Below are 27,029 nucleotides of genomic sequence, written 5' to 3' on the forward strand. Positions count from 1 at the left end.
CAGAGGAAGATAGCTGGCCTCAACCTCTGGCCTCCATGCAGACACACGAATGTATGCATACCCACAAGCAGAGAGAGAGGAGGAGAAATGGACATGGTATGTAACTCAGTAGTAGGGGCCTCTCCTAGCATTCACTAGGTTTACTCTCCAGCTTCACAAAGAAAAACAAAGAAAGGAAGAGGGAGGTAGTCACAGATATCCCCAAACCTCATTTCAAGCATTCACATGCCCCCTACCAGCCCCCCATATATCCCACAGAACCAGTGACTGTCAGCAGCGACTTTATTGAGCATCTGCAAGGTGCACAGCACTGTACATAGTTATGGTGAACATGGTTTTGTCTCACGCTCATTAAAGTGTTCATCTTCCTGATCTTGCAGGTTTTCTTCCTGTGCTGCAGGAAACGGGTCAAACACTCTCAGTGTGGTGCTTGCTATGATACATCAAAGCACGGATTGTGCCATGTTTTTCCTACCATACTGGAAACTCCTTAGAGATGGAGCATTTTCCACCTCTGCAACCTTGATGAGCAAATACATGTTGCTAGGTAAATGGATGAAGGAAGAGCAGAGGATGCTTCCTTGGGGTTCCTTCCATTCCCTAGTTTGCACTGGGTGGAAAAGGCACTAAGGGGGAGCAGCGTGTCTGAGAACATGGCTGGCACAGGCTAGAAAAGCAGCTTCACAAATGACAAAGTTGGCCAACGTCCCCAAGGGCCTGAGAACAGAATGAAGCCACAGCAAAAACTCCAAGCTGAAGACAGGGTTCAACTTCCTAAACCTCCATGTCAGCAGCCTAAGTAGCCTTTTGGGAATGGGCCATCAGCCCAGAGAACTGGAAGGACTTTAAAAACAAATACAGCTAGTTCCAGTGAACCAGAGGCACTGCCAACAAGAAACTCCAGAATGAAGGGTCTCAGCCCTCTAACCTGAAGGATATATTTTTGTCTGTTTGTTTTGTTTTGTTTTTTTGAAACATTTGTCTTATTATCATTTCCCATATTAAAAAAAAAGTCACACAAAAATAAATAACCAGACAGCTGAATATGGCAGCAGGGGGATGGGTGGAGTGTTTCCAAATGATTCCTTATAAGGGGTTTGTGCACTATGAGTGCCCTCGTAGGGCCTCTCAGAATGCAAATTATTCACTGAAAGGGGAAGGGGGCTTCACTGAGATGCAGTCAGCACAATATCTCCTGTGAATACCTGGCATTTCGTTAACCATGCCACATCCAGTTGATACAGAGCCAGGAAAATGCTAGTTACAGCCAGGGAGGCACACCCTGGTGTGATGGGGTGTCCTAGCTCACCATGACTGGCTTCCACTAGCCTGCAAGCAAGGTCAATACAGCCTCCTTGTGCCTCTGGGTGGGACTCATCAGTGCCAGGGTAAACCTCACCCTCCCATTGACAGAGGAAAGTCATGGAAGGTGCTGCCAGGAGCCTTGATAAAGGGTGTGCATCTCCTGAGCAAGGGCTCGTCTGCTGTCCAGACCAGTGGCTGTCATGGCCGCATGGAAGCTTGCTGGCTGCTGCTAGTCCTCTCTGGTGCTATTCGAATCTTTTCCTGCAGAATTTAATTCCGGCTCCACACACATTCGTTCCCCGGGAACAGCTGGTGTTCTGCCCCCTCTGTGGTTTCTTTCTAGACTCCAAGTCTTTACAACTAATTTGCAGACAACCATGGGCCACGTCCCCAAGTTAAGTGGACACTTGGCCCCTCTCTCCTTCGTAGCAACTCTTTGGAATGCTAAGAAGAAGATACGAGAAAATCCATTCTCACCGTGGGAATATTTGGTTCCCACAAAGCAAGTTTGGCTCCTTTTGTTATAATTTCTAGTGCAAGATTTAAAATAATAAGTGATTGATCAAAACTGGAAATAAGCTCTCAAATTTAACTTGCATTAATGAAGGACTGATAGATTTTTAGCCTCAAACACACTATAAAAATAACGATCTAAGAGATAATAATTCTTAAATATGTACATACATATACTTCTACCCAAGTGGACCAGAATGTTTTTCATTTTTTTTTCTATTACCTAGATATTTATAACAAATAATTGTTTCAGGAGAGAAATCAGACTGTTTTATGGTCCTGAATACTCACTTGATGGATTAGATGCTGCAAAATATGAAGTTTCACATTAGATTAACATGCAGATCTTTGTGTTTCATGTCGCCAACCAGTGATGTAATCTAAGTTGGCCAAAGCCTCCCTAGGCATGCCCGTGGACACACAGCACTGCTTCATGCTGCTTCCGCTACACCTGGAGGGACCAGCTCTACTCCAACTGGGGCTGTATTCAAATTTTATCGTAATATATTTGGCATAAAATGTTTATTGTGACCCAGCAAAATTGACTTTGGGAGAAAATTAAACTCAACCAAGCTCTGGAGACCTAAGTAAAGGTCAGAGCCACAATAGATGCTATCTCCATGAGGGAGAAATTTCAACAGAGCAGTCACTGGCTCATTGCTAGAGTAAGCTGGGTAGGAGAGGAAGAAAAGGAGATGCTGAGACTGGACAACAATACTCAGATCTAGTTTGCCTTAACTCTCCAAGAGTATTGGGAGACACAAGATACCATTTCTCTCAGCATTTAATGTCATCCTCGTCTTCCTTATTTATAATCTTCATAAGAAGCCTGGGTCATGCCAGGTGTTTCCCTCTGAGTCGGAGCGCACTGCTAAAGTTAGCAGACGCAGGGAAGCACAACTGTATAGTTGCAGACGCACATGGAGCACGGCATTAAGCCTGCCCTGAACATTCCTTTTAGATCAAATTTAAAGCGTGTCATACTCTTTTGCAGAAAAATGCACACCTGCTGGGTAAACATAACATAATAGCTGACAAGGAACAGAAACCTACTGTTTAAAAAAAAAATCAAAATTCACCACAGTGGACATTACTAGGTTTTTAAGTTCTATGGCTCCCCGGAATTGTCTAAAGTAACCTTGTAGCCAATCCGCTTGAAGACACTAAAAACAATCTGAAACAAGCCACCTACGGTGCCAAAAGCAGTGTCAAAGAGGAGTGAGAGGGTGCCACCCAGGCCCACAGCAATGTCCTTGCACACAATGGGAATGGCCCCCACAGTATACACAGGGAAAGTGGCTACATCCACAAGGACTCGGAGAGGGATGCTCAGAGCTCGGCAGACAGCCTTCAGCAGACAGCAGAGGATCCGGAGGAAAGCCCTGATGACTTTGGCCACAACCTTGAGCACTTTCCAGGGAATGCTCACCAGCTCTTGTCCAATGGCCACGAGGTATGAGACAGTGGCTTCGCCTAGATGGTATAGGCAACTCTCAACAGCGTTTATTGCCTGCTTGGCAACCAACCAAAGGAGATGGACTATATTCCTTAAGACCGCTGTAACAAGGTAATAAATTAACTGGAAAAGCATAATGAATGGGGTAGCAAGGAAACCCAGGACTTGTCCCAGAAAACTGCTCCCTCCCTCTGGTGGTGCTTCTGGGGACAGCAGGGCAGACCTCTGGCTTTGGGTGCTGGCGAGGGGACTCATGCTCTCTTGAGACTGCAGAGACCGCTCCTCATCTTGGACTTGGTTGACCACTTCCAGAATCTTCTTCATCTTCTCTGTATCTTGCTCCATCTCACCACAGTTGTCCTGGAACAGTTGAGGCTTATGAGGAAGTAGCTTCTCAAGGTCTCTCAGCATCACATCTTCTATGACATCAATGTCCTGGGTGTGCTTGATGAAGCCCATGGCCCAGCCTCCTCCAGGGGCTGCACAGCAAGCTGCCAGCCAGACGAATTCAGGGATAGTCACTTTGCCCTTAACGCTGTGCTCTGAGGGAACAGCCCCCGTGAGGATATACAGGTCTTTGCCTTCACTGCAGTGTGGCATCAAGGCTCGGTCCATGAGGCTGATGAGATTCATGTGCCATCGTTCCTGGAAAGACTGGGTCATCGGAACTGAATTTGTGAGTGGGAATGTGGCCACCTGGAGGTCACTGTTAAGAGGAAATGGGTACAGCTGTCCGATTTCATAGTCAGAGTCGACGTAGTCTGCATTCAAGGCCTGCTTGCTTCCCAGATTGTCCACTGAGGTGACAGCGTTGGCCTCATCAATGACCTCCTCGAGGTTGCTGTCAGGGTCATCAATCTGAAGGAAAGAAGGCAGAGCTGAGATTAGCTCACAGAGGTGGGAGAATCACCCTAACCACCTGCCCAAGCTCCAGGGGCATCCTGCCCTTCCATCACATCTTACCCTTGGCTTCTCAAGACAAGTTTCTTAGACCTATGCGTGCGTGCGCGCACACACACACCATTCTAGTATCCCTCAATGCTGGTATTTGAAGTCCTCAAATAGGATGCATCCTGCTTCATGTTCTATGCCTTCCCCACCTTTTACAGTCCTGATGACTCTTCCCAATGTATGTATATACATGCAGGTACATGTAGGGTATATGTGCATATAAGCACATGCATGTGATATCAGAAGATAACCTTGAGTGCCATTCCTGAAGAGCAAAAATCCACCTTTAAAAAAATTAACTTACAACAAATTAGGTTTCTTTTTTTTTTTTTAAATGGTTTGTTGTTCCTCTTCTAGGCCTTGGTTTTGTTTGTTTGTTCATTTGTTTGTTTTAAATTTAAAAAGTTTCATTTTTATGCTATGTATTTCTGAGCAGTTATATGCAGTGTGTACAGATGCACACAAAAGCCAAAAGAGATCATCATCATATCTCCTGCAACTGTGTTTACAGGAGGTCATACACTGCTGGTTATGGTGCTGGAAACAGCGTGGGTCCTCTGGAAGAGCCACCCTTCTATCGTGCCAACCTTGTTTATTGAGACCAAGTTTCTCATTCACCTGGGGTTCACTAACCAGGCTGACTGGCCATCAAGCCTCAGGAATTTGCCTGTCTCTATCTCCCTTGCACTGGAATTACAAGTCCACGCCATCACATCTGGCCTCTTTAATGTGGCTTTTGGGGACCGAGATTGTGTCCTCAGGCTTATTCTGAAAGCACATCACTGGCTGAGCCATCCTCCAGGCCTGACATGTCTAAGACTGAACCCAAAAGGGCATGGGCCTTCCCAACTCCTATCCTGTGATATTCTTTTAAACTTTCTTCCACTTTTATATTAACTGATGTTTGACTTAATCTCTCCATGATGCTTACTATGATTAACAAGCCAATAAATATATATACTATATGTCAATTATACTATATAGATATATCTTTTCTTCTTTCTGTAAAGGTACTTTTGTAGTTCAACAGTATAATATAGACATAGATGTACACACACTTATAGATAGATGGTAGGTAGGTAGGTAGATAGATAAATAGATAGATACTTAGATACATACATAGATACATACATAGATAGAGAGACAGAGAAAGAGAGAAAGAGAGACAGAGAGAGACAGAGAAAGATTGATAGATTGTTAGATAGATATAGTCACTTTGCTAACTAAAGGGCATAAGAACTCTGAGTTAAAGACTATGTTTTTCTTTCCCAAACTAGACTGTAAACTCCTTGGTATCAGTGACTGCAGTTTTGCTAGAGGATCCTGTCTAAGGCCTGTGGACTTACTGTTCACTTTTAGGCCCAGAGATCATAGTGACAGCATTTTTAACAACAAGGGCTATAACAAAATCTAAAATGTGAAGTAGATGATAATATATTCCCTAAACATCTTGAACCCTTTAAAAAGCACTTGCAATTCTGGGTAGTGTGTGATTTGAAAGTATGTGCTATAATATGAAAAGCAAAGGCAAGATACAGAACTAAATGGTCGGGGCTAGAAAGATTGTTAAGTGATTAGCTCTGGCTACTCTTGACAGACTCAGTTCCCAGCACCCATATATTGGCTCATGTCCATCTGTAACTCCACTTTCAGGGGGATCTGATGCCTTCTTCTGCTGTCTGAGTGCACCGGGTTCACACGTGGTACAAACAGACACATGCAGGCAAACACTCATACACACAAAATAAAATAAACAAAAATTTTAAATGATCATAATTTTGCTTAAAAGCCCCAAGCTATCCCCTCTTTAAAAAAACAAAAACAAACAAACAAAAAAACCCAACACTTTTAGAAGGATGCATGTGCAAACACTGGTTGGTTGATTCCTGGATTGCTAATATTTCCTTCTATTTTTTGGTCCCTGTACTACCCCTACTTACAAATCAAAACAAATCTCTTCTTGCTAACTGACTCCCTAATATTGGAGCTAACACAACTCCCTAGATCACCCTTCAAACCTCCAGTAAATCCAGGGCCATAGGGTTTTGTCACCAGCCTAGGGCAGGCTGACTGAGTTTGCCTGGCTCTGCTGCGGCCTTTCCTAGTGTAAATATGGAGCAAGTGAGTGTGAGGACCCTGCAGGCATGAAGCAGGTATGTCTGCCGGAGCTTCCCACAGTCCTCTCAGTAGGCTCATTCCACTTTGTTACTCCATCCTCCCTGGCCTAAGAAGCAATGTGTCTAGATGTTCCCCGCACCCATCCCATCCCTCATAGGAAAAAGATAAGAAGCTCATTCATTTTGCAAGTCTTTTGTCTCCACTTTCTTACAGCTGAAAGATATACCCTAGGAAACAGTAGCTTTGCTACTGAGTGGGGAGACCAAGACACAGCATGGTCAGGATCTCTGGGTGAGCATAAATCCCAAGCTTTAAGATGTTGCTTTTGTATTCATTTACTAGAGTAGTTCGTTTGCACGGAAGCTGCTTAGCTCTTCTAGAATTCTGCATATGGCTTCTGGTCACTGTTAGCAGAGCACAGACACCCTACTGAAGTGTCTTCAACGCCAAGGGCCACCGAGGGATAGATTACAGGCCTAGGATGTGACCAGAGAATCGGGGTTCTTAGATGATGAAGGAGATAAAGGCTAAGAGAGGGGAGAGGAGAACGGAGAACAATGAGAGTCAGAGGTCATAAACATCCTGGCATTGGGGAGAAACTAGGACTGGACTGACTCACGGCAAACTGCAAGCTAGCCTTGCTGCCACCAGTCACAAAACTCGCAGTCACGGGGATCCACAGAGGACACTGAGCAGGGTTCAGAGCACGGGGACACTCTGTTTGTGTTCTGACCACACGGGGCTCGCTGGGCCCCACAATTCCTGGATCTTTGTGGAGCCTGATAATTTTAGCTTTTGGGGGGGCTCCATGTGTTTTATCCTTCCAAGGACCTGCCCATCATTTCAGGAGGAAACAGGAGGCTTCAGTGACTCTGGACTAGCTTCAGAATTTCTGGACTAGCTTCCTCAGTTCAGAGTTTCTCATGCAGAAGGGAGGACAGAGCTGATGCTGAAAAGGACAGGGGCTAGCTCTAAGCCACTCCCACAGGGTCCACTCCACACTCCTAGGCAACTCCTCACAGTGTGGCCTGCAAACCAGGGCATCTTGCTGGACTTACCAGGACTGCAACCCTTTCTCAGCTCAGCTCCCAGCTGCTTTTGTTGAGTTTCCATGCCACAAGCATGCAGGTGGCCTTTACTTCCTGACCCTGGGCATGTCAATGGTCCCACTGGCTCCCTATAGATCCCGTTCACCACTTATTACATAGTTTCTATACCTAAGAATTTCATTTCCTTTTTGCTCAAATATGAATTTAATTTTTTAAATTATACATATGCGGTGGCAGTCGGAGAACTTCTCCAGTGCTCTGGCTTCTGACCAGTGCTCGGGTCTAAACAGCATCTCTTCCGCTGACCTTTGACCTTATCCATTTTGTTGGACATTCATCATCCCCAAGTGTATCTGAGCTGGCTGTCAGGGTGCACACTTTTAGTCCTAGCATGTGGAGGCAGATGCCCACAGATCTCTGACTTCAAGACTAGTCTGGTCTACATAATGAATTCCAGGACAGCAAGAGTTACATAGAGAGACCCCGTCATTAAAAGATGAAAAGAACTTACTTTGCTTAAATCTCTCTTCTCAGACTGGCTGCTTAGGGGGCTAGAATGAGCATGTTTTAGCACCTTCAGTGAAGGTGCCAAGAGTTTAACAGAAACCCCACAGGTTCTAATTTGCTTTCTGTTGCTGTCACAAACACCATGGCCTAAAGCAACTTATAGGGGAAGAAAAGGCTTATTTCACCTAATGCTGCCATGTCACAGACTCTCATGGATGAAAGTCAGGGCAGAAATTTTAAGGCAGGAGCCTGAGACAGAAGCAAGGAAGGATGGTTGTTTGCTAGTTTAAACTCAGATTTGTTCAGCTGGCTTCCATATATAGCGGAGGAATGGGGCTGCCCGCAGTGGGCCCGGCCCTCCTAGAGCAGCTAGTCATCAAGACATTCCTGAGCCAACTGTGTAGGCAGTTCCTCAAGTGAGGCTTCACTCAGCTGACTGTAGGCTGGGTCAAGTGACAACCATCATCATCACAGGGGTATGGGGACTCCCAGACTGTCCCCAAGTCACATAGGGCAACTTTTGAAACACAGGATTCTATTACTCAAACTGAAAAATAGTTGAGTGTGGGCAATTCAAACAGTCTTAATGTACTCTCTGGCCTGCTGTCACCTGGAGGGCAGATGTATTTTCCGCACCCTAGAGATCCAGCTTAACGATCTGCTTACTGCAACTGCAGTAAATTAATGACAACAGAGATCCCTGAAGACGACACGATACCTACGACAGAAGAGGCAACTTCAGCTTAAGTATAGTCTCCAGGTTACACCGCCCGCTGGCAGCCCTAGATTTGCTGGTTCCCCAGGGGCATCTCTGTAGGGAGAGAATATACAGAGCCTAGTCTGCCTCCCAGCTGACACCATCCCTCTGGACTGATGATGTAATTTGATGTAGTACCTGTATTTAATGGAATGTTTTGCTCTAAGAGCGACATGTTAAATAGGTTTTAGAAGAAGCAGCTGTCTGTATTACTAGTCTACAACCTCACAAATAACCTTAAATAAATTCCTTTTCAAATTTAGTACCAAGAGTGTTTCTCAACAAGCTTGTTTCTTCCTTAACAGATATTTAAACCCATGATTTTTAAACCCATGGCATATCTTTCATGTTAGGTTCAGTTTAAATAGTATGCCAAATTTGTGATTGTATTGTTAGAAAAGTGAAGGGTTGATACTTTAAAAAGATTATGAGAGGGGCAATATCTGTCCATTAAACAACACATATTAGGGCGGTGTATTGTGTGCGACCTACTGAAGGAATACTGCAATGGGATAATGATGACAGCCACGACTTACTGACCTATAAGAGTATTATTCTAGGTCTATTATAAGAGCAGGAATCGGTAAGTTCCTCAACTGAGCTCAGCACTGTGTGTTTGTCCCCACAGGAATAGGACATTGGGCAGAGAGGGTTGGGACTGCCGGAAGGAAGGCAACAGTTTTTAGTGTTACTAAGGCCAGCTTCAGAGAGCATGGACACTACCTACACATGTATACATACATAGTGCACACACATACTATATGCTCATTCCTATGCCACATACACCAGGGTCATGAACATACATGTACACCAGCATATTTGAAAGCCAAGAAGAAAGTCAGTTCAACAGACTGAAGGTTTAGTCTACTCTTAACCTTTGTCTGCCTGCATCATAATGAAGAGTCAGCCTGTATAGCAGGCTCAAGGTAGCAGGAGATCATATGGGACTGCGGGAGCACATGGGAAGTGCCAGCTCCTGCGGGAAGGCTCTCCTGAGAGGAGGGAGGAGGGGGGCTGATGAGGATGGTTCCTGGGGGATGTCGAAGTTAGCACTGACATCACAACATCCAGGACAGAGCACAGGGAGAACTCAGAAGGTCAATGCACTGAAGAACCAACAAAGGGGAAAGAAAGGTGTAAGGGTCAAGCTAAGCATGCTGATGGGCAGCTGACCAACATGGAGGCGGAGCCTGGGCCGCCGGCAGACATGGAGGCGGAGCCTGGGCCTCGGGCAGACATGGAGGCGGAGCCTGGGGAGGCTGAGGAGTTTTAGCAAGATAACTACTATGAATGAAAAGAAGCTGTGTCCGGCTACACACAAAACCTCCTGGAAGGTTTCTGTGTTTGCAGAGATTGATGGACAAACTGGAATTTCAGTACTGTGGAAAAGCTGAAATTTCGTAGGTTCAGAGGCTTTATCTTGGGTTGATTTTAGCCTTCTGGGACAGACATTCTTTTCCAACTCTGTATCTAAACAAAACCCTCTTAGACGCTATTAACTTAATTCCATCAAAGAGCTAAATGTGTTATCAGACAGCATCTTACATCTGTACAAAAGTTCCCTTCACTTCCATGAACCTGCCTCTCTGCCACACCCAGCAATGTATTTTAAACTTGCCTTGATTCAGGATTCTTTTTATTCTGTAAAACTATATAAAAAAAAAAAAACCTTGTGAGACTACTTCCATATTGGAACATGAACTTTTGAGTAACCTAAATGTGTCTTTCAGGGCCACAGTCACTCAAAATGGCACCAGAATAAGCTATCTCTTACTCCGTTTAAGGCACAGTGTCACATGACTTTTATTTCCAGCAGTAGGGAGGCAGAGGCAGACAGAGTTCTGAGTTCAAAGCCAGCATGCTCTACAGAGAAGGTTCAAGGACAACCAGAGCTATATAGAAACACCTTGCCCTGAAAAAACAAAAACAAACAAAACAAAAAAACAAAAACAGAAACAAAAGAAAAGAAAAGAAAAAAAGAAAGAAAATGAAAATGAAAGAAGGATGACAGCCGTGGATCTTACATTTCCAGTCAGTCCCTGCCAAGTGCGTTCACCCATCTGTCTGAGCCGCTGAACTGAAGGGTCAAGGCTAGTGTCCAACGGTCTCTGCTACACACCTGGAAAGACAGCCTACCCACAGGATGCACGCAGGATTCATCGCAGTTTACAAGAGAGACTGGGAAGAGAGCAGATTGTCCTTTCTCTGTTGCTGCCTCACCAACTTCCACTAGGAAAAGGCAGTGCTGAAGAAGAGCCATCAAAGTGGATTCTAAGCTTGGATGGGCTGCCTTGGCAAGGGGGGAGTTTCCTTCCCCTTGGAGAATTTAAAGCTGCAACCAGATAAGCACTCATAGGGGAGCCGACCCAGTGAACACCAGTTTAACTGGGGACAGAGTCTTCCTACAACCTTGCTTTATTTTTATTTTTTAATAAGTCTTGAATAATAGAGCAGGCTGAATGGTGTGTGTTCTGCTGAATGAGGATGATGAGCAAGTGTGCGCATGCGCATGCGCGTGCGCGCGCGCGCGCGCGCGCGCGCACACACTCCCTGTCCGTCACCACTGGGTAGAAGAAATCCCTCCTTACCAGGAAGGGCAAGAACCTTGAACTAGAATCATCAATCAATAGGCTAGATGATCTTACCAGAACTGTCTAGAGCAGAAAGGCTCCCTGTGATCCAACACTGGATTTAACGGTCTTTGGGGCCAGAAGGCTTCCATCCAAACATCTCACTATGGATAATAAGGAACTGCCTTTCAACAACAACAACAAAGATCCAGGGAGCCTCAAATAGCAGCCTTGCTGCAATGGATGGAGGAGGGACAGAGAGGAAGCCTTCCAGCTCCCAGGAAAAAGGAAGTACTGACCCACGCATAAAGAAATAAGCCTGCCTAACTCCCTATTAGGAGGCATCTGTAATTCCGAATCCCCTGAGAACAGAGGCAGCTGCAGAGGATTTAGATGGATGCTAATGTTCTTTCTTCTGCTTTTTTTAGACCCAGAAATCAAGAGGTTTCCATTTCCTGTGCTGAGTGTCTGGTACTATAAAGGGCCTACTGGCCTTCTTCCTGGTGAATCACCTTCCTCTGGGCTCCCTGACCACACACACCTTCCTGCTTTGGCTTCCAGCAGCCAGCCTGGCTGGGCACACCCATGAGTTAAGTGCTGTATGACCTGCAAGGATACTCAGACCACCTTCTCATCAACTGACTCAGAATCACTGGGGCAAAAGAAACCCTTTCCACTTCAGACTTTTTTCTTGAAAAGAAATTAAAATAGAACACACCAATTCCAAACTGGCCAGTCAGTGTTGGAAAGGAGGCCCCAAGAGGAGGCCTGCACCAGGGCAAGCCAGCTCTCTGGGGACTGCTCTGGCTGCCCCTGCTCTTGCTGAGGTCCCCATTCAATCTCCTGGGAGCGTAAGAAAGAGACTGGTTCCTCTCAGGCCTTTCCAGCTTGCAGAGTTCTCTCAGGTTCCAAGCCCCCTTGTCTTGGGTTCCTTCCCTATGACACAGTCTCTTTTGCACTGGACATTGTTTGCCTTTCCAGAGCAACTACTTTGACAGTCACTGTGGCGCTGAATTCCGGGTGCCAGGTAAAGTTAGGAGTCCCCATTCCTAACATCTGAAATCGCTAAGTCTCCCAAGTCGGTTCATCTGCAAGCACATCAATCCCCGTTAGAATGCAGATTCCTGTGTTCGATTCATGGAACCCATGAAGAAGAGAACTGTTGCCCCCAAAGCTCTCTGAGTGCCACAGGCATGCCGTGTTCTGCACACACGTGGCACGTGCACCTGCACCTACCCCCACCAGGCAGAAACACAAACACACATATATTATTTAACTTGGGAGAGAAAACAAAACTTTAAGGATCACAGTCATCTTGTTTCCTGAAATTTCTCAGCCTGGTTCCTTTGAGACCTGAGTAATTTGTCTCCTTTCCTGTGTCTGAGAATCCTCTAGTGTATTCTCATGTCAGACCCACCCAACCCCATGTACCTGTGCATGTGATTAAAAGTAGTTGAGTCTACAGTTCTTGCATCAGTGAGGCTAAATATCAGGGACCCTGTTATTAGAGAATCCAGTAACCTGGAATGGATAAAGGGCAGGGGCCTTGTAGACAATGCAAACTTGTAGATGACAGGATAAAACTGGCAAAGCAAGCGCAGAGGCAACTTGTCCTGGTCCTTGCAGCTGGGAGATGAGAAGAGCACTTCAGAAGAGAACAGCAAAGGACCTGGCCAACAATGTGCATGGGCACAGGACTCCACCTGAGGGACCAATGTCAGTGCCATCCGAAAACTCAGAACATGTTTATGGACAGCATCTCCATATCAGATTATCACTATAATGGAGCGCCAAAGCCAACAAGACCTTGCCTGACACATATTGTCTTAGTCAGGGTTTCTATTCCTGCACAATCATCATGACCAAGAAGCAAGTTGGGGAGGAAAGGGTTTATTTGGCTTACACTTCCATACTGCTGTTCATCACCAAGGATGTCAGGACTGGAACTCAAGCAGGTCAGAAAGCAGGAGCTGAAGCAGAGGCCATGGAGGGATGTTCTTTACTGGCTTGCTTAGCCTGCTCTCTTATAGAACCAAGACTACCAGCCCAGAGATGGTTCCACCCACAAGGGGCCTGCCCCCTTGATGACTAATTGAGAAAATGCCTTACAGTTGGATCTCATGGAGGCATTTTGTCAACTGAAGCTCCTTTCTCTGTGATAACTCCAGCTGTGTCAAGTTGACACAAAACTAGCCAGTACACATATGAAGCACTGGCTTCCATGCTAACACTGAGATAAAGGAAAAGGAGATGGGATGGAAGTGGAATGAGGAAGAAATAGGGAAAATGTGGACATCTACCTTACAGACTGCAGGGCTTTGAGCAATAGTGACTCCTGATCCTATCTCCTGTTCTATACAATGAAAAGACAATAGTTCTCTTTGTTGCAGAGACATAGGAAAGGGAAGGAGGGTGGGGCTGTTTCTAGTCATCTGTGAGTCATTTATTTTTCTGAAAGAAAGGCAGGATAGAGTAGACTGCATTTGAAGCCCTTAGCTCTTCTATGTCTAAGTTAAGATATGCAGTAAATTGTTTCTGCTTATCTACAAATTTGCTCACTGATAGGGCCCATACAGCCTCTTCCTGGGGCACAATGATTGCTTGAGAGGCATCTTTTTTGAGGCATCATAGAACCTTGATTACTAAGATGACGAGTATGAAATGGTGCGTGTATTTCTAAATACAATGGAAATTTCTGGACAGTTGCACACACATATCTACACATACACAATCTATGGTTATCTTTGAGACATGAGATCTGTTTTTTATATGCTTTGAAAATCTCAAAATAAAATTTGATCATAAGCATATGTTACTTTTGTATACACTGAAAGATCTAAATAGTATAAATAATGACTACAGGGCCACCATCAGCCAAAGGCTTGGCTGAAAAATTCTCAGATCCACCTTTGGCTGCTGGGCCCTACAGGAGTTAGGACAGCACTGCTTTCAAACAGCACTGACACAGCTCAAAGCACAGGTGCTAAGTGCTCAGCAATCAGTGACATTTGTTATCCACAAATATACTGAGTATTGGTGTTGCACTAGATCAGGGGCTAGAAATTTACATGCCATGAGCCAATCCAACCTGCACATTTTCATAAATAGGGTATTTCTATATTGCCTGTGGCTGCTTTCTTAAAATAAAAATAGTTGAATAATTGCATCAGAGTCATCTGACCTCTGCCACCCAAGGCCACTACCCCCAGAGTCAGACAGTGATGTCTAATGAGGGGCTTCGATAGCTCTGGCCTGTCTCAGTATGACCTGGGGTCAAGTCATTTGGTACTCAGTCACAGAAATCACTGTGTGGTTGTGATATGCTGGCAAAGACAAGTGTAGGGGTGACATTATAGAGTATTTTGATGTGGTGGTTTGAATGAGAATGGCCATAGGCTCATATGGTTGAATGCTTGGGCCTCAGTTGGTGGAACTGTTTGGCAAGGATTAGGAGGTGTGGTCTTTGTTGGGGGAAGTGTGACAGTTGGGTTTTGAAGTTTCAAAATACTTATGCCATTCCCAGTATGCCCCCTCTGTCTCCTCTTATGGATCAATATGTGAGCTCTCAGCTGCTGCTCCAGCCCTCTGTCATTGTGTCTTCACTCTGCCATCATGGACTCTAGCTCTCCAGAATCATAAGCTCAATTAAACTCTTCTTTTCCAAGCTGCTTCCCTTGGTCATGATGTTTAAACATAGCAATAGAAATGCTAGCTAAGACATATGGGCACTTGACTTTGCTAGGAATATTACAGAACGCCAAAAGCAATACACAGAGATTGAAGTGTACACCAAAGCCATGTGAAGGGACATATGAAAGACATAGAAGTAATAACCAGAATGAAGTCCTGGTCTCCAGAGCTGAGAGCATGGCAAAGCATGTGAGTCCAGATAAGGTGGGAGGAGGGCAGTGGCAGGCAGGACAACTCTGTGGGCTGTGATAAGGAGCTGTGTCTTTATCAAACAGAAATGGGGCACCCTGAAGAAAGGAGGAGAATGTTCTGAGGACTTCTCTAGCTTTAAGGTAGGGCAGAGAAGGGCCAGTGGGGCCAGGAGGGATGGGCTGACTTTAACCTTCAGGAAGCTGAGTTGCAGCTTTCAAAAGCTGGGTGTATGAATCTCAGAATTGAGATGGCAAAGGTCATAGGAGTGAAATTAGTGCAACTCAGGTGCAAAAAGAAATGCCACTGGCTGTCTCAAACTGCCCTCATCATTTTAATAGGTATGTTTGATGCTGTTTCCATGACAGCAGATACAACACAAATACCCAAGAATGAGGACAAGACATGAGTACATAAACTCGGCTTCCTTTCCCCATGCTTTCATTTCTGTTGACACAACGGTGGATGTTCAGTCTTACAAGAACACACATGCTGTAAAGGTTAGCTTTAGCTAACAACACAACCTAGAATCACCTGGGAAGAGAGTCTCAATGGGGAATTATCTACACTGGGTTAAACTGTGGATATCTGTGGAAGATTGTTCTAAGTTAATTAATGTGGAAAGACCAAGCCCATTATAGGTGGCACTATTCCCTAGGCAGAGGGTTCTGCGCTATATAAAAAGTGGAGAAATAGAGCTGAGCACAAGCGAGCGAGCAAGCATGAATGTATTCATGTCTCTCCAGTCTTGACTGTGGATGTGCTATGACTTGCTGTCTGAAGTTTCTGACTTAATTCCCACACAATGATAGACTGTGATATGGAATTATGAACTCAAATTAACCTATTTCTTCCCTAAATTGCTTCTTTTCAGGGCAACAGAAATGAAACAGGTGGGGGCCATTTTCTTAGAAGGTCCTGTTCAGTCATGTATACTGGCCCATTCAATCAGCAATTGGATTTGGCTCTATTCCTTTCCTCTGTTAAGATAATGACCTGCAGGGTTCCTGAGGCCCCACTGCCCTCTCAGAATTCTACAGGACAGCATATCTGCCACGTTGAAGTGTGGATTAGGATCAAGACGGGCTCCTGAAAGATGCAAGCTGTCAGTATGCTTCCTACAGTCATACAGGGATGTCGGCACTTTGGTAGAGGTGGGAATGGCCTGTGTTGAAGTCAACTTAACTCTTATATAGGAAGAGGCCACCACAAGGGGACAAGAGACAAATAGACCCCTGACCCTTAACGTGCCACCTGTTAAAAGCATGCATTCAACATCTTTATTATAAAACTCTAGGCCACAAAGTAGAGTATTTACTGACCCAAAGAATCCCCTTCCAAGTCAACTAAGTTAAAATTCAGGCACCCCAAAATAAGAAAGAAAAGGGGAAATAAAAACAAACTCAACTAACTCGGCTTCCCTTGCTTGGTGTTAGCTGATAGCAAAAAGACTAATCACTAGCCTTGGGTTGGAGCTGACACGAAAGGCATGGTTAACTTGGTCTGCTAACCATGAATGCCACCTTTTCCTCTTCCTTGTGCTTTCTTGCCTGCTTAAGCACTAACCTTATCAGACCAAACCACAGGGCCGGGGTCCTACAGAAAATGGATCGTCAGTTCCTAGATGAAGTCATGAGCCATGAGCCCACCATATACAAAGCCAGAATGGAAACATCCCTGAAAGCCGTGCCCTTGCCTGAGGAACAGTCACCAAGCTTCAGGCTTCCTCACCTCGAGTCGAGCAGCCTGGTGATAACTTTGGCCACAACCTATTCCCTTCACCTCTCAAGCTGAACTGCCCATTAGTACTTAGCCTGCCTTGTATGTAGTATGTGGCTCCATCTCCTTTCTTTCTTCCACATTGCAAGGCAGTTCTGCTCTGTGTATCACTTCTTCTGGTCCTTGAGCTAAGCTCACTCCATTACTTAGTAAGTGTCAGAATATGCTAGGCTGGCATGGGTTTACTTCCCTGAAAAGCGAGACATCCTGCAGGGATGAAGAGACAGCAATCTTCACTGAAACCTTGAAGGTGTCTCATATTTGAAATGTCTGAACCACCACACACACACACACACACACACACACACACACACACACAGAGAGAGAGAGAGATGACTAATATAGAAGCAACAAACGTATGTAATATGTACAATTTTGAGGAGTTTTGGTGCACATGCACACCTTGGTGTCGACGTGCAAAGGTGGCAAGCACGTGTAACACTGTTCAAGGATTCTTTGTGTCTATGTGGATTTTGCTGCAGTGAAGGACATGAGATCTATCTTCTTTAGATGACTAGTTATAGCGACAACTTTGGAGTTTGGTTTCTTTGATAAACACAGACACATTATAAGAATATGTTTTAATTTAATCCCAGGTGTGGGGTATGGGGCTGCTTCAGACTGTCCACAGTAGCTGACTATGATTTGCCTTGTGCTCTAGCAGGGGTACAGTTTTGCCAGCTGTAGATAGTTCTGAGATTGTGTGATGTTTGGAATTCTGGGGACTTTTCAGAGGGTATATAAATGCTAGAGCCCCAAGAGGTGGTGGGTTGCTGGTTGCTGTTGGTTGCAATTAAGTAGTTGTGTGCAAAGAAGAAACAAGAAGAAATTAGATATCCTGCCAGCAAAGATCAAACTTGTCCCAAGGAACTCAATGCCCCTAATCAGCAGGAAGTAGTCTAACAATAATGCCACCTCTTTTCTGACCCCAGGCTTTATTTAAGGATCTCTTCTCTTTCCTTTTTCTCTCTTATCTACAGTTAGGGGGTTAAAAGGATGGAGAAGAGTGGAAGAAGGAAGGATGCACAAAGTAGAAAAGACTAGCTACAGTTAATATTAATTATAAACTTGAAAAAATTAGAATTACTTGAAACATGGGCCTCTGAGAATTGTCTGTGGGGGATTATTTTAATTAGGTTAAGGTAGGAAGACGCACCCATTGTGGATGGTACCATTCCCTAGGCAGTGGATTTCAGTATGCATGAGAGTAGAGAAAGCAAGCTGAGTGACACCTTGACTTCCCCGCAATGATAGATTGTAACCTGGAATTGTAAACCAAATAAGCTCTTTATCCTTTATGGCTTTCAGCAGAGCAACTATGAAACAAAGAAAGACTATTAACCGCTCTTTCTGTGTGATGAACAGCATCACCAACTGTAGGCTCACACTGTACAGACTTCTAGGAAAGTTCCATCCAGTGTCATTAAACTGTACTCATCAAATGGCAGCCCATCCCATGTCCCCCACCTCTAGTAGCCACGATAGTGTCCTTGCCCTTTCAGGCAAAACCAGCTCTTGATATGCTCCTGAACTGGCTCTTCCAGGACTGTTTCCTCAGTCACAGGAATCCCACTGCATCATCCACAGTTCCACCCATCCTCCTACCCCAAGATCCCTAGTCCTTTCTTCAAAACACATTGCGAACCACATTGTTGTGTCACAGCCCTCCAGACTCTGACCTAGCAAGTCTCTTGCTGAAAGACAGACAGTCCTAACTAGTCTCCATTTCTACTCTTAATCCTTTAAGACTGTTACGGCAACACTGAAACCATTCTAGTAAACATGAGTTGAATCCCAGTGTCAGCCTCTGCTCGGAGCCATGCACGAGGACTTTCCATTTCACATGGTGGAAAAGCCTGCTCCTTGCAGCAGCCCACGGGGCCTGAGTGATGCAGCACCCTCCCCACCTCCAGAACTCATCTCTTGCTAAGCTTCCCACAGGCAAGCTGGCCTCTGGGTTCCTCCTCATGCAAGGATCACACATACCAGACAGCCTTTGCACTTACAAAGCCCTTTGCCTGGGATGTTCTTGCCCTAGATATCTACTCAAATGGCTTCCTCTCTCCCTTACCAAAGTTATATTCTCAATGACATCTTTGCAAGAAAACCCCTTCAATGCTTCACCTTTTCCTGATATGTTAATTTATTTTTCTCCTCAATATTTAAAACTACTGGTATGTTAACTGTTTTTAACTTACTCATTTTACTTCCCTCTGTATCCTTTATCAGATAATGGCTGCAGACAGCAGGTAATGCTGCCTGTTTGGGTCACTGATCTAATCTCAGCAATGATGTATAGCAGGTGCTCAGTGAACTTGAGTAAAGGGGCTTGGTGGAAATGATGTGTGACTCTGCTAACAGTGGGGCAATCTCCACTCAGAACAATCTGAAATCAATGTATAAGCTAACTCAAACATAATGTTTAGTTTATATGTTTAAATAATGCCTTCAGAATGATTCCTTTAGGGTAAGCTACACTCCATCACGGTACAGAGTCAGTAAAAGCTCAGCAGGAGAGCTGAGTGGCCCGTCCACACACGGCTCAGCGTAAGGGTCAGTTTTCTCTGCCCATCACTCCTTCCTTTTGTTTTTTGTTTGTTTGTTTGTTTTTGTTTTTGTTTTTTTTCTTCAGACAGGAGCTCATGTAGCCCAAGATGGTCACAAGTTTACTATGTAGCTCAGGATGACCTTGTACGAAGTTGATGCTCCTGCCTAGGCCTCCTGACAGCTAGGATTACAGGCAAGCACCACAAGCCCACATTTCTCTTCCCTTTCCATGAACAAACAGACACAGCACCAAGAGAATGGCTGCTGTGACTCATGCCAAATTTTGTGGAATGAAAAGGAAGGAGCCAGCATAGTGAATAGGAAATGCATCTCCTATGAGGAAAATTCCAGTTTCCCTTGATGGAAAACTCCCCAGAGGCAAGAGCTGTACTGCCTCAGTGAGAAGCCCAGATATTAAAATGTTCGTGTCTCATAAAAAGCTCTATCCAATCATTGTGAGCCAAAAACTAAGCCATCAGCAATCTGAAGCAGTGATTGTGAGAGCCACCTGTTTGTGGTAAAGCCAGAAGCTAACAAACAAACAAATAAACAAAAACCCAAACAAACAAGCAAAACCAAACTGGTTCAATTCAATAAAGCAGCAGATATAATCAGACAGCTTGAACTCTGAAGAAAATTTGAAAATATTTTAAGTGGGAAAAAAAAAACCCTAATACTATATATGCTAATTATACTTTTCCCTGACCTTTCCCCACCCACTCAACTCCACACCCGTTCTTTCGCTCTTTAAAAAAACCAAACAAACAAATATTTGGGGTGGGGGTGGCATGGGTAAATGTCATAGGCCAAGGCAGTGGGGTTAGTTCTCTCCTCCCACTCTGTGCGTTCCAAGGATTGAACTCAGCAAGTGCCCTTAGCTCCTGAGCCATCTTGTCAGCCCAATTGGCAGTTTATGGCAGTGGCATGACAGAGAAGAAATGGAGCTAAAAGGTTCGATCACTCAGCACCAGAGCAGGGCAGCCTAGGCTGAGTGACCCCGGATAACATAATTAGCCACGCCGAACATGAGTTTCTTAAACTATAAAAATTGGGTCATTGGGGCCAAGAGTTATTACATCATTAAAAAGAAAAGTGTGATGGTAAAGACCTTTTCTTTTTTTTTTTTTTTTACATTACAAGAGAATTTGATTGGCATACAGGACACTGTCTGGATAATTTAACAATGGCTGTCTTAAGACCTTTTCAAGAAGTAAAGGATCAAGCATGGAGAGTTACCACTAGGTTATAGAGGGCAAGCAAGCCCTCAGTCTGATCCTAAGAATGGCCTGTAGATTAAGTCCCACGAATGATCCAATGTAGGAAAGGGCTCTGCTCTCTGAGGAAGCACAGGTGATTTTTCCTGGAGTCCTCCCCAAGTCCTGTATGTCCAGCCTCACCCAGGCTCTTAAATGCTCTTGCTCATTGTTTATTTGTGACACGACACTTCTTGGTTGCTCAGCACCAGAGAGAGTGGAGGAATCCCAGGTGCCTGTCTGTGTTGTAGGTTTCTATCACTGTATTCCACCCATGTATGCACCCATGCATCCATTCATGCACACATCCGTCCATGCGCACATCCATCCATGCACACATCCATCCATGCACACATCCATCCATGCACACATCCATCCACGCACACACCCATCCATGCACACACCCATCCATGCACACACCCATCCATGCACACATCCATCCATGCACACATCCATCCATGCACACATCCGTCCATGCACACATCCATCCATGCACACATCCGTCCATGCGCACACCCATCTATGCACAATCCATGCACACATCCATCCATGCACACATCCATCCATGCACATATCCATCCATGCACACATCCATCCATGCACACATCCATCCATGCACACATCCATGCAATTTTTCACTCCTTCAGGCTCTCCCCATACACGCACTGAGCACTGACATGATGTAGGATGTACAGTCTTTGAGATTACTCATAGTTCTTTGTGGGAATGCAAAAAGCACCCACCTAGTCCAGTATGTGTACAATTGTGATTACCCAGAACCCTTTAGGCCTTGACAAAGTACATACATTAGTACTTACTATAAGTTTCTACAGTTCCAGTGCTACACTGCATGCTTACTACACGGGCTTGTGTATTGCCTCCGGGGAACCCTACACTACAGGGGGCGCCTCTATTGCCTCGAATAAACAAACAGGAAAAACAGGGGTGGCAAACACAGGTCCCACATCTTGCACACGGCAGGCCAGGAATCTGAACTAAACCTTTTATCAAGAAGTAAGGCCCATGTCTTTTGCACCCTCTACACAGAGACTTAAATGTGTGTCGGATTCTACAATTTGATCTCTGATGCAATGAAGAGGGGGCTGAAACTGCACTACATTAAATGTTGTGGCCAACTGTTTCCAGGTGTGTAGGCGGGAAGCAACTGTCAGAAACTAAAGACAGAGTACTTGAGGTTCTAAGTGAGACGACTTCATTTGCATTTGCAAAGATATGAAATTCAACTTTCCAAGGCCCTCCAGAAACGTCCCATCACTGCAGAGCCAGCGGAGGTTGAACAGCATTTTCACATCTGCATGCATGTTCTCACTTGCTTGTGACAGTGGAAAAGAGGAAGAGGGGATATTAAGATTCTCATGGAAAAGAGACAGGAGAATTTCCAGGTATAAAAAAAAAGAGCACCAGACTATAAGGAACGGGTCCTGTGTTCAGATACAACCTGTATGGCCCCAGACTGCAATTAGACATGCGCCAATTCCTTCATGTCAATAATGAGGAGACAGTGACAAATCTATCTTTGTGTATCTTTTTAAGATCAATAGTGTACACTGTCATCACTGATGGTGAGGCCAGTCCCTTCAGTGTTTGTTTATAAGACAGGGTCTTTCATATTGGATTTGGGCACAAGTATTCTTTTGAAAACACTAGTATCAGATACAAAAGCAATTTTATCTGTCATCAAGGTGTTGACCTTGTTCCTAAAATCTAACACTGCTCTCAGATTCTAGAGTCTTGGGTGTCCACAAACACGAGGAGGTTTTTCCCATCTGCTGCTCTCCAGCAGACCTTGGAGTTTTCTCTGTTTCCCTCTCCATTGTCCTTCAAAGCTTTCTATCAATAGACTGTAAGGCTGGGGACCCTGAGGCCTGTGAGCTCAGATGGGAACCAAATCATTGCTCAGATTCAAGGCCCAGGGCTGGTGCTGGATAGGAGGCCACAGAGAAAGGTTCTGGGCTCTATCCATATACATGTGTTGACAGCAGGGCTCCTTGCCAGCAATCAGGACAAGTTCCTGAGCCAGAGAAGCATACCACCAAAACCATCCAAGCAGAGCCACTGACAACTGTGCCTGAGTGACCCACCAAGCTCAGGGTTATTAGATCCATCACTGATTAGGTTCTTTCTATTTGCTAAGTAAGCTCTATGTATGCAAGAATGAGTAACCTAATGTCCAACATCCTCAGCCAGAATTCTAGGGCTCAAGCAGGGGAGACAGACAGACAGACAGAGCAAGCAATTACAAAACATTGCAGTAAATACAAAAATGAAGAAATCAAAGCTGGGCATGGTGACATCCCAGCATTCAAGAGACTGAGACAGGATGATCCTTTAGTTTGAGGCCTGTCTGGTCTACACAGAGTTCCAGGACAGTCAGGGCTATGCAGAAAAACCCTGTCTCAGAAGGAGAGGGAAGAGAAGAAGAAATCAGCCATGGTGTCTCACCATCCCCATACTAGAGGTGGAGGCAGGAGGATGGTGAACTTGAGGACAGCCTGGGCTACATGGCAAGACCCTGTGGAGATGGAGATTAGCAGAGGAGAGCCTAGGAATGTGGTCCTAGCTTAGGGGAAGGGTCTATTCTGTTGGAGAGTACTTTGGGGAGAAGTTATTCCAACAAAGATGTAAGGAAGGAATGGGAGAAGGTGAAAGGTCAGGGTTCATGGGAACTGTGTAAGAACGGCATTCCAGCAGACCACAGGTAATGCCAGCCTTGCAACATTCTCATGAAGTATGGTGACAAGACAGATAGAGTCTGGCCAGGAACTAGAATTCCCAACACCCAAAGGCTCTTGTAAATCAAAGTGCTGGGCCTGCTGCTTGAACTTTGTCCCCAAGGTGTTGCTATTCAACACCTTAAAGGTTTTAAACACATTTCTGCATCTTCCATTCAGAAGCCTTCTTCAGGGGAAACTGCAGGCTGCCCAAGAGCTGCCCAGCTGGGCTGGGTGCCATCCTGCCTGACGCATTGTCCAATGCTGAACTCACTGTCTGCCTCCTGGACCTCTTGATCATGCTGACCTCATAAGGTGATATGGGCACAAATGGATTGGCAATAGAAGCTACTTGGAAGCATCTAGAAGCATACAGAGCCCTGAGCAGGACTTACAGTTAGGCATTGGCTCAGAGGCTGGTGTTGGAACAGAAGTAGGAACAGCTCCAGAAACCACCTGCATTTCTGTCTCCTCCCCTTCCCTCCCCTTCCCTCCCCTTCCCTTCAGTGTTCTTTGGATCCCCTTGTTGACTTCAAGGTAGGGTACTGTGGAGCCCACCATGATGCAGAGAAAAGCAGCCTCAGTTCTCAGCCTTGGCAACTCTCGAAGGGCATGGCGTGCTCAACTTGTCTGTTCTAAGACAGTCTCATGTAGCCCAGGCTGGCCTAGAACTCACGATGCAGCCTGAGGATGACCTTCACAATCTGAGCTGAGTGCTGGAACTATATGGGTGACCACATTTTATGCAGTATTGGGGGTAAAAAAAAATATATGGCTAAGTGCATGCTGGGCAAACACTCTTCCCTCTGAGCCACAGCCCAGGCCTCCAGGACTGTTCGGAAGTCAGGACATCTCACAGTTCCAGCTGCCCTTAGGAACTATTCCCTTTAGCTCTCCTCCCCCGGCCCCTTACTCCACCCAGGGTGCCCACAGCCTCCTTGCCAAACACTGTTCCTTATGACTCTCTTAATAACAGGTCCAAGTCTCTGCCTAAGTCTCCTTGGGTGACTCCTTCACCTGCTCCTCCCTCCCATGATTGCTCTTTGAGTCCTTGGGTTCCGGGGCTCATGATCCAGTATTAGTTTACCTGCTCCACTCATTCCCAAGCAATGATCCAAGAATCTGCCACACCCATCACATACAATACCAGTCTGAAATTCCTTCTTCCTCTCTCCTGAACCCTGCTAATCCTTCCACACTCAGCACAAATGCCAACCAGACCCTAAGCTTTCCCCTATCACCTTACCAACAGATTAAATCTAACAGGACTCTGTTTACCTTGGTGAAATTGTGTGTCTTCTGAGCATCACAACAGCAGCTAGTATTATGGGTCTCTGGAGAACTTGGAGACCACACCAGTCAACAGCTATTTTTGAGGAAGCAGGATTTGAATGTACACAGGGAGGCAGCAGGTGGTCACTGGGTATATTCAGTATTCGCAGGACTTCACCCCGTTATGTTTGTCCCCTCTAGCCACTAATGAACTTAATGAGAATGGACTGGGTTGCTGCTTTCTTCCCAGACCAGGGGTATATAAAGAACTTCTAGGGGTACACTGAGGGAAAGTAAGTTTAGATTGGCACATATCTTCCCTATATGCACAAGCTAAGAACTCTTTCTACTGGCCTGAGCTCAGAGATCCTTACAGCAGGATGCTGGACACAGGAGGATGTAAGAAGGTAATATTGGTGCAGACTGCCTGAATCCTGCCTGGCCAATGGTAGCTGAAAATATGACCAAGGTACAATCCATACTTTCAGGTGGAGACACCTGAAAGCCAGAAGCTTTGTATTGGTGGCCGGCAGGAACCAAGGGCTCTGGGGCACACAGGGCTGGAAGGCTGGGGAGAAGTCAAAGAGAGGCAGGACAGGGTGTCATACTGAGGAGACCTGGCAGAGCAGAGCCAGTCAGCAGTTTCTGTATGGCCCATAGAAGGCTTTCTCCGTGTTTGATCCCTGCCACCAGACAGACCCAACACTGTGAAAGGTCACTTGATTGCAATGGTCTGATAATCTACAGATACAAAGAGTCAGGAAAAACTGGTTTGTCCTTTCTGCGTGGATACTACCCCCACTGAGCTTCCCAAAGTCCTTGCACTGTCAGAAGCTTTCCCCTAGCAGAAAGGGCAGTGATTTTCTAGCCTCAAGACCAGCTCACTCATCTCACTAGCTGGGTGGTCTTTTGCAAGCTCCTTCACCCTCCTTGACTGGAGCTGCTTCCTGTAAAGTGGGGTGAACTTGCCCACCGCCCAAATGTTGCTGAGGGGATGTGGGCGGGCCTGGGAAGCTTAAGCTTCCCGCGGATCTGCCTGGTCTTGGCCACCAAGGGCTGTCTCCCAGTCCATGTTCTCTACTACCCAGGAAACCAACCAGACACTGCAGACGTCTGAGCCCAAGAGGAGGGAGGGCCATCTCCCCGGGGAACCTCCCGCCCCTGCGGCTTAAGTGGAGACTCCCACCCAGGCAAGGCAGGCTGAGTTTGGGGATGGGGAGACGCAACTTCAGATCCCGGTTCTCCCGAGTCTTGCTTACCTGCGGCTCCAGCAGCCCGCGCTGCTCGGCACTGCGGGACGCGGGGCGCGCAGCGCGAAACGCGGAGAACACGGGGATGCGGTGGCCAGGACTGTACAGAGTGGCGAAGCGCTCGGAGCCCGCGAAGCGTTGACAGATCCTCACGTGCGCTTCGGTCGCCAGCCCGGCGGGCGGTGTCCCCTTGTAGAAGAAACGGTCGCATTCACCGAAGCCCGCTTGCTGCGGGAGCAGCAGCCGGGCCTGCAACAGCCCTGCCAGGGCCAGGAGGCCGCCCAGCGCCAGCCAGCGCGCACAGCCCATGGCGGCCTCTGCGCGGCCGGGCGCCGCCAGAGCAGGGAAGTCCGCGGTGAGCTTCTCTGGCGGGGCGGCTCTGGGCCAAGGCCGCGCCCCTTCTCCGCCTCCACCCCGAAGATGGCTGCAGTGCTCGGCCGCGGCTTTCTGCGGCTGCACCCACCCCTGGAGACCGGACACCTGCCGCGGCGCTGCTGTGTGCCAGAGCTCCCCCTCCGCGCTGGACCGGCTTAGCCCAAGGGACTGTCCCCAGGGCTGGCGCTGAAAAGTCGGACCTTGCATGCACCAGGTTCCTCCGGGATGGGGAAATATCCGCAGAGGAGACCATGCCTACCCTTCTGTATCAGACCCCAGTTAAGAAAGCCTGTGAAAGACGGGTTTTTGGTAGAGGCAGGGGGATCCGTAAGACCCTGCTTCAAATATAAATGAATAAATAAATAAATAAATAAATACTGATAAAGGAAGTTCTTAGGTAAACAGCACAGCCTGGCTGTGGTTTACTTGGTATGAGCATTAGATATCAAACCGAAACTCAGAAGGGAACAAGACAGCCAACACCCTGTATTCATCCCACTGCTCACATGCCTCTGCACACCCCCACCTTGAATTAGTAGAGTGATAACCGACAAGAGCAGGATCTCTGTTTAGTGAGCCTAGTAGTAATTCAAAACAAAACAAAACAAAACAAAAAACACAACATGCTGTTTACGGAATCACTGAAAACCCAGTGTTAATCCACTGCGTGACTCCTACAGGATTTTAGGATACAGTGAAGGAAGTTGGCCTGAAAA

General features: G+C 46.1%; 1 protein-coding gene across 1 annotated transcript; it reads right to left on the reverse strand.

Annotated features, from left to right (window-relative positions):
- Positions 1–264: 264 nt before the first annotated feature.
- Positions 265–26,512, reverse strand: Endod1 (endonuclease domain containing 1). Its single transcript, XM_021172921.1, has 2 exons — positions 25,948–26,512; positions 265–4,132 (listed from the first exon to the last, which is right to left on the reverse strand). Exons 1-2 carry the CDS (start codon positions 26,245–26,247, stop codon positions 2,927–2,929), a joined length of 1,506 nt encoding a protein of 501 aa, XP_021028580.1. The 5' UTR covers positions 26,248–26,512; the 3' UTR covers positions 265–2,926.
- Positions 26,513–27,029: the final 517 nt, after the last annotated feature.

The sequence above is a fragment of the Mus caroli genome, chromosome 9 (assembly GCF_900094665.2).
Source record: "Mus caroli chromosome 9, CAROLI_EIJ_v1.1, whole genome shotgun sequence".
In the NCBI taxonomy this organism is placed as follows: Eukaryota; Metazoa; Chordata; class Mammalia; order Rodentia; family Muridae; genus Mus; species Mus caroli.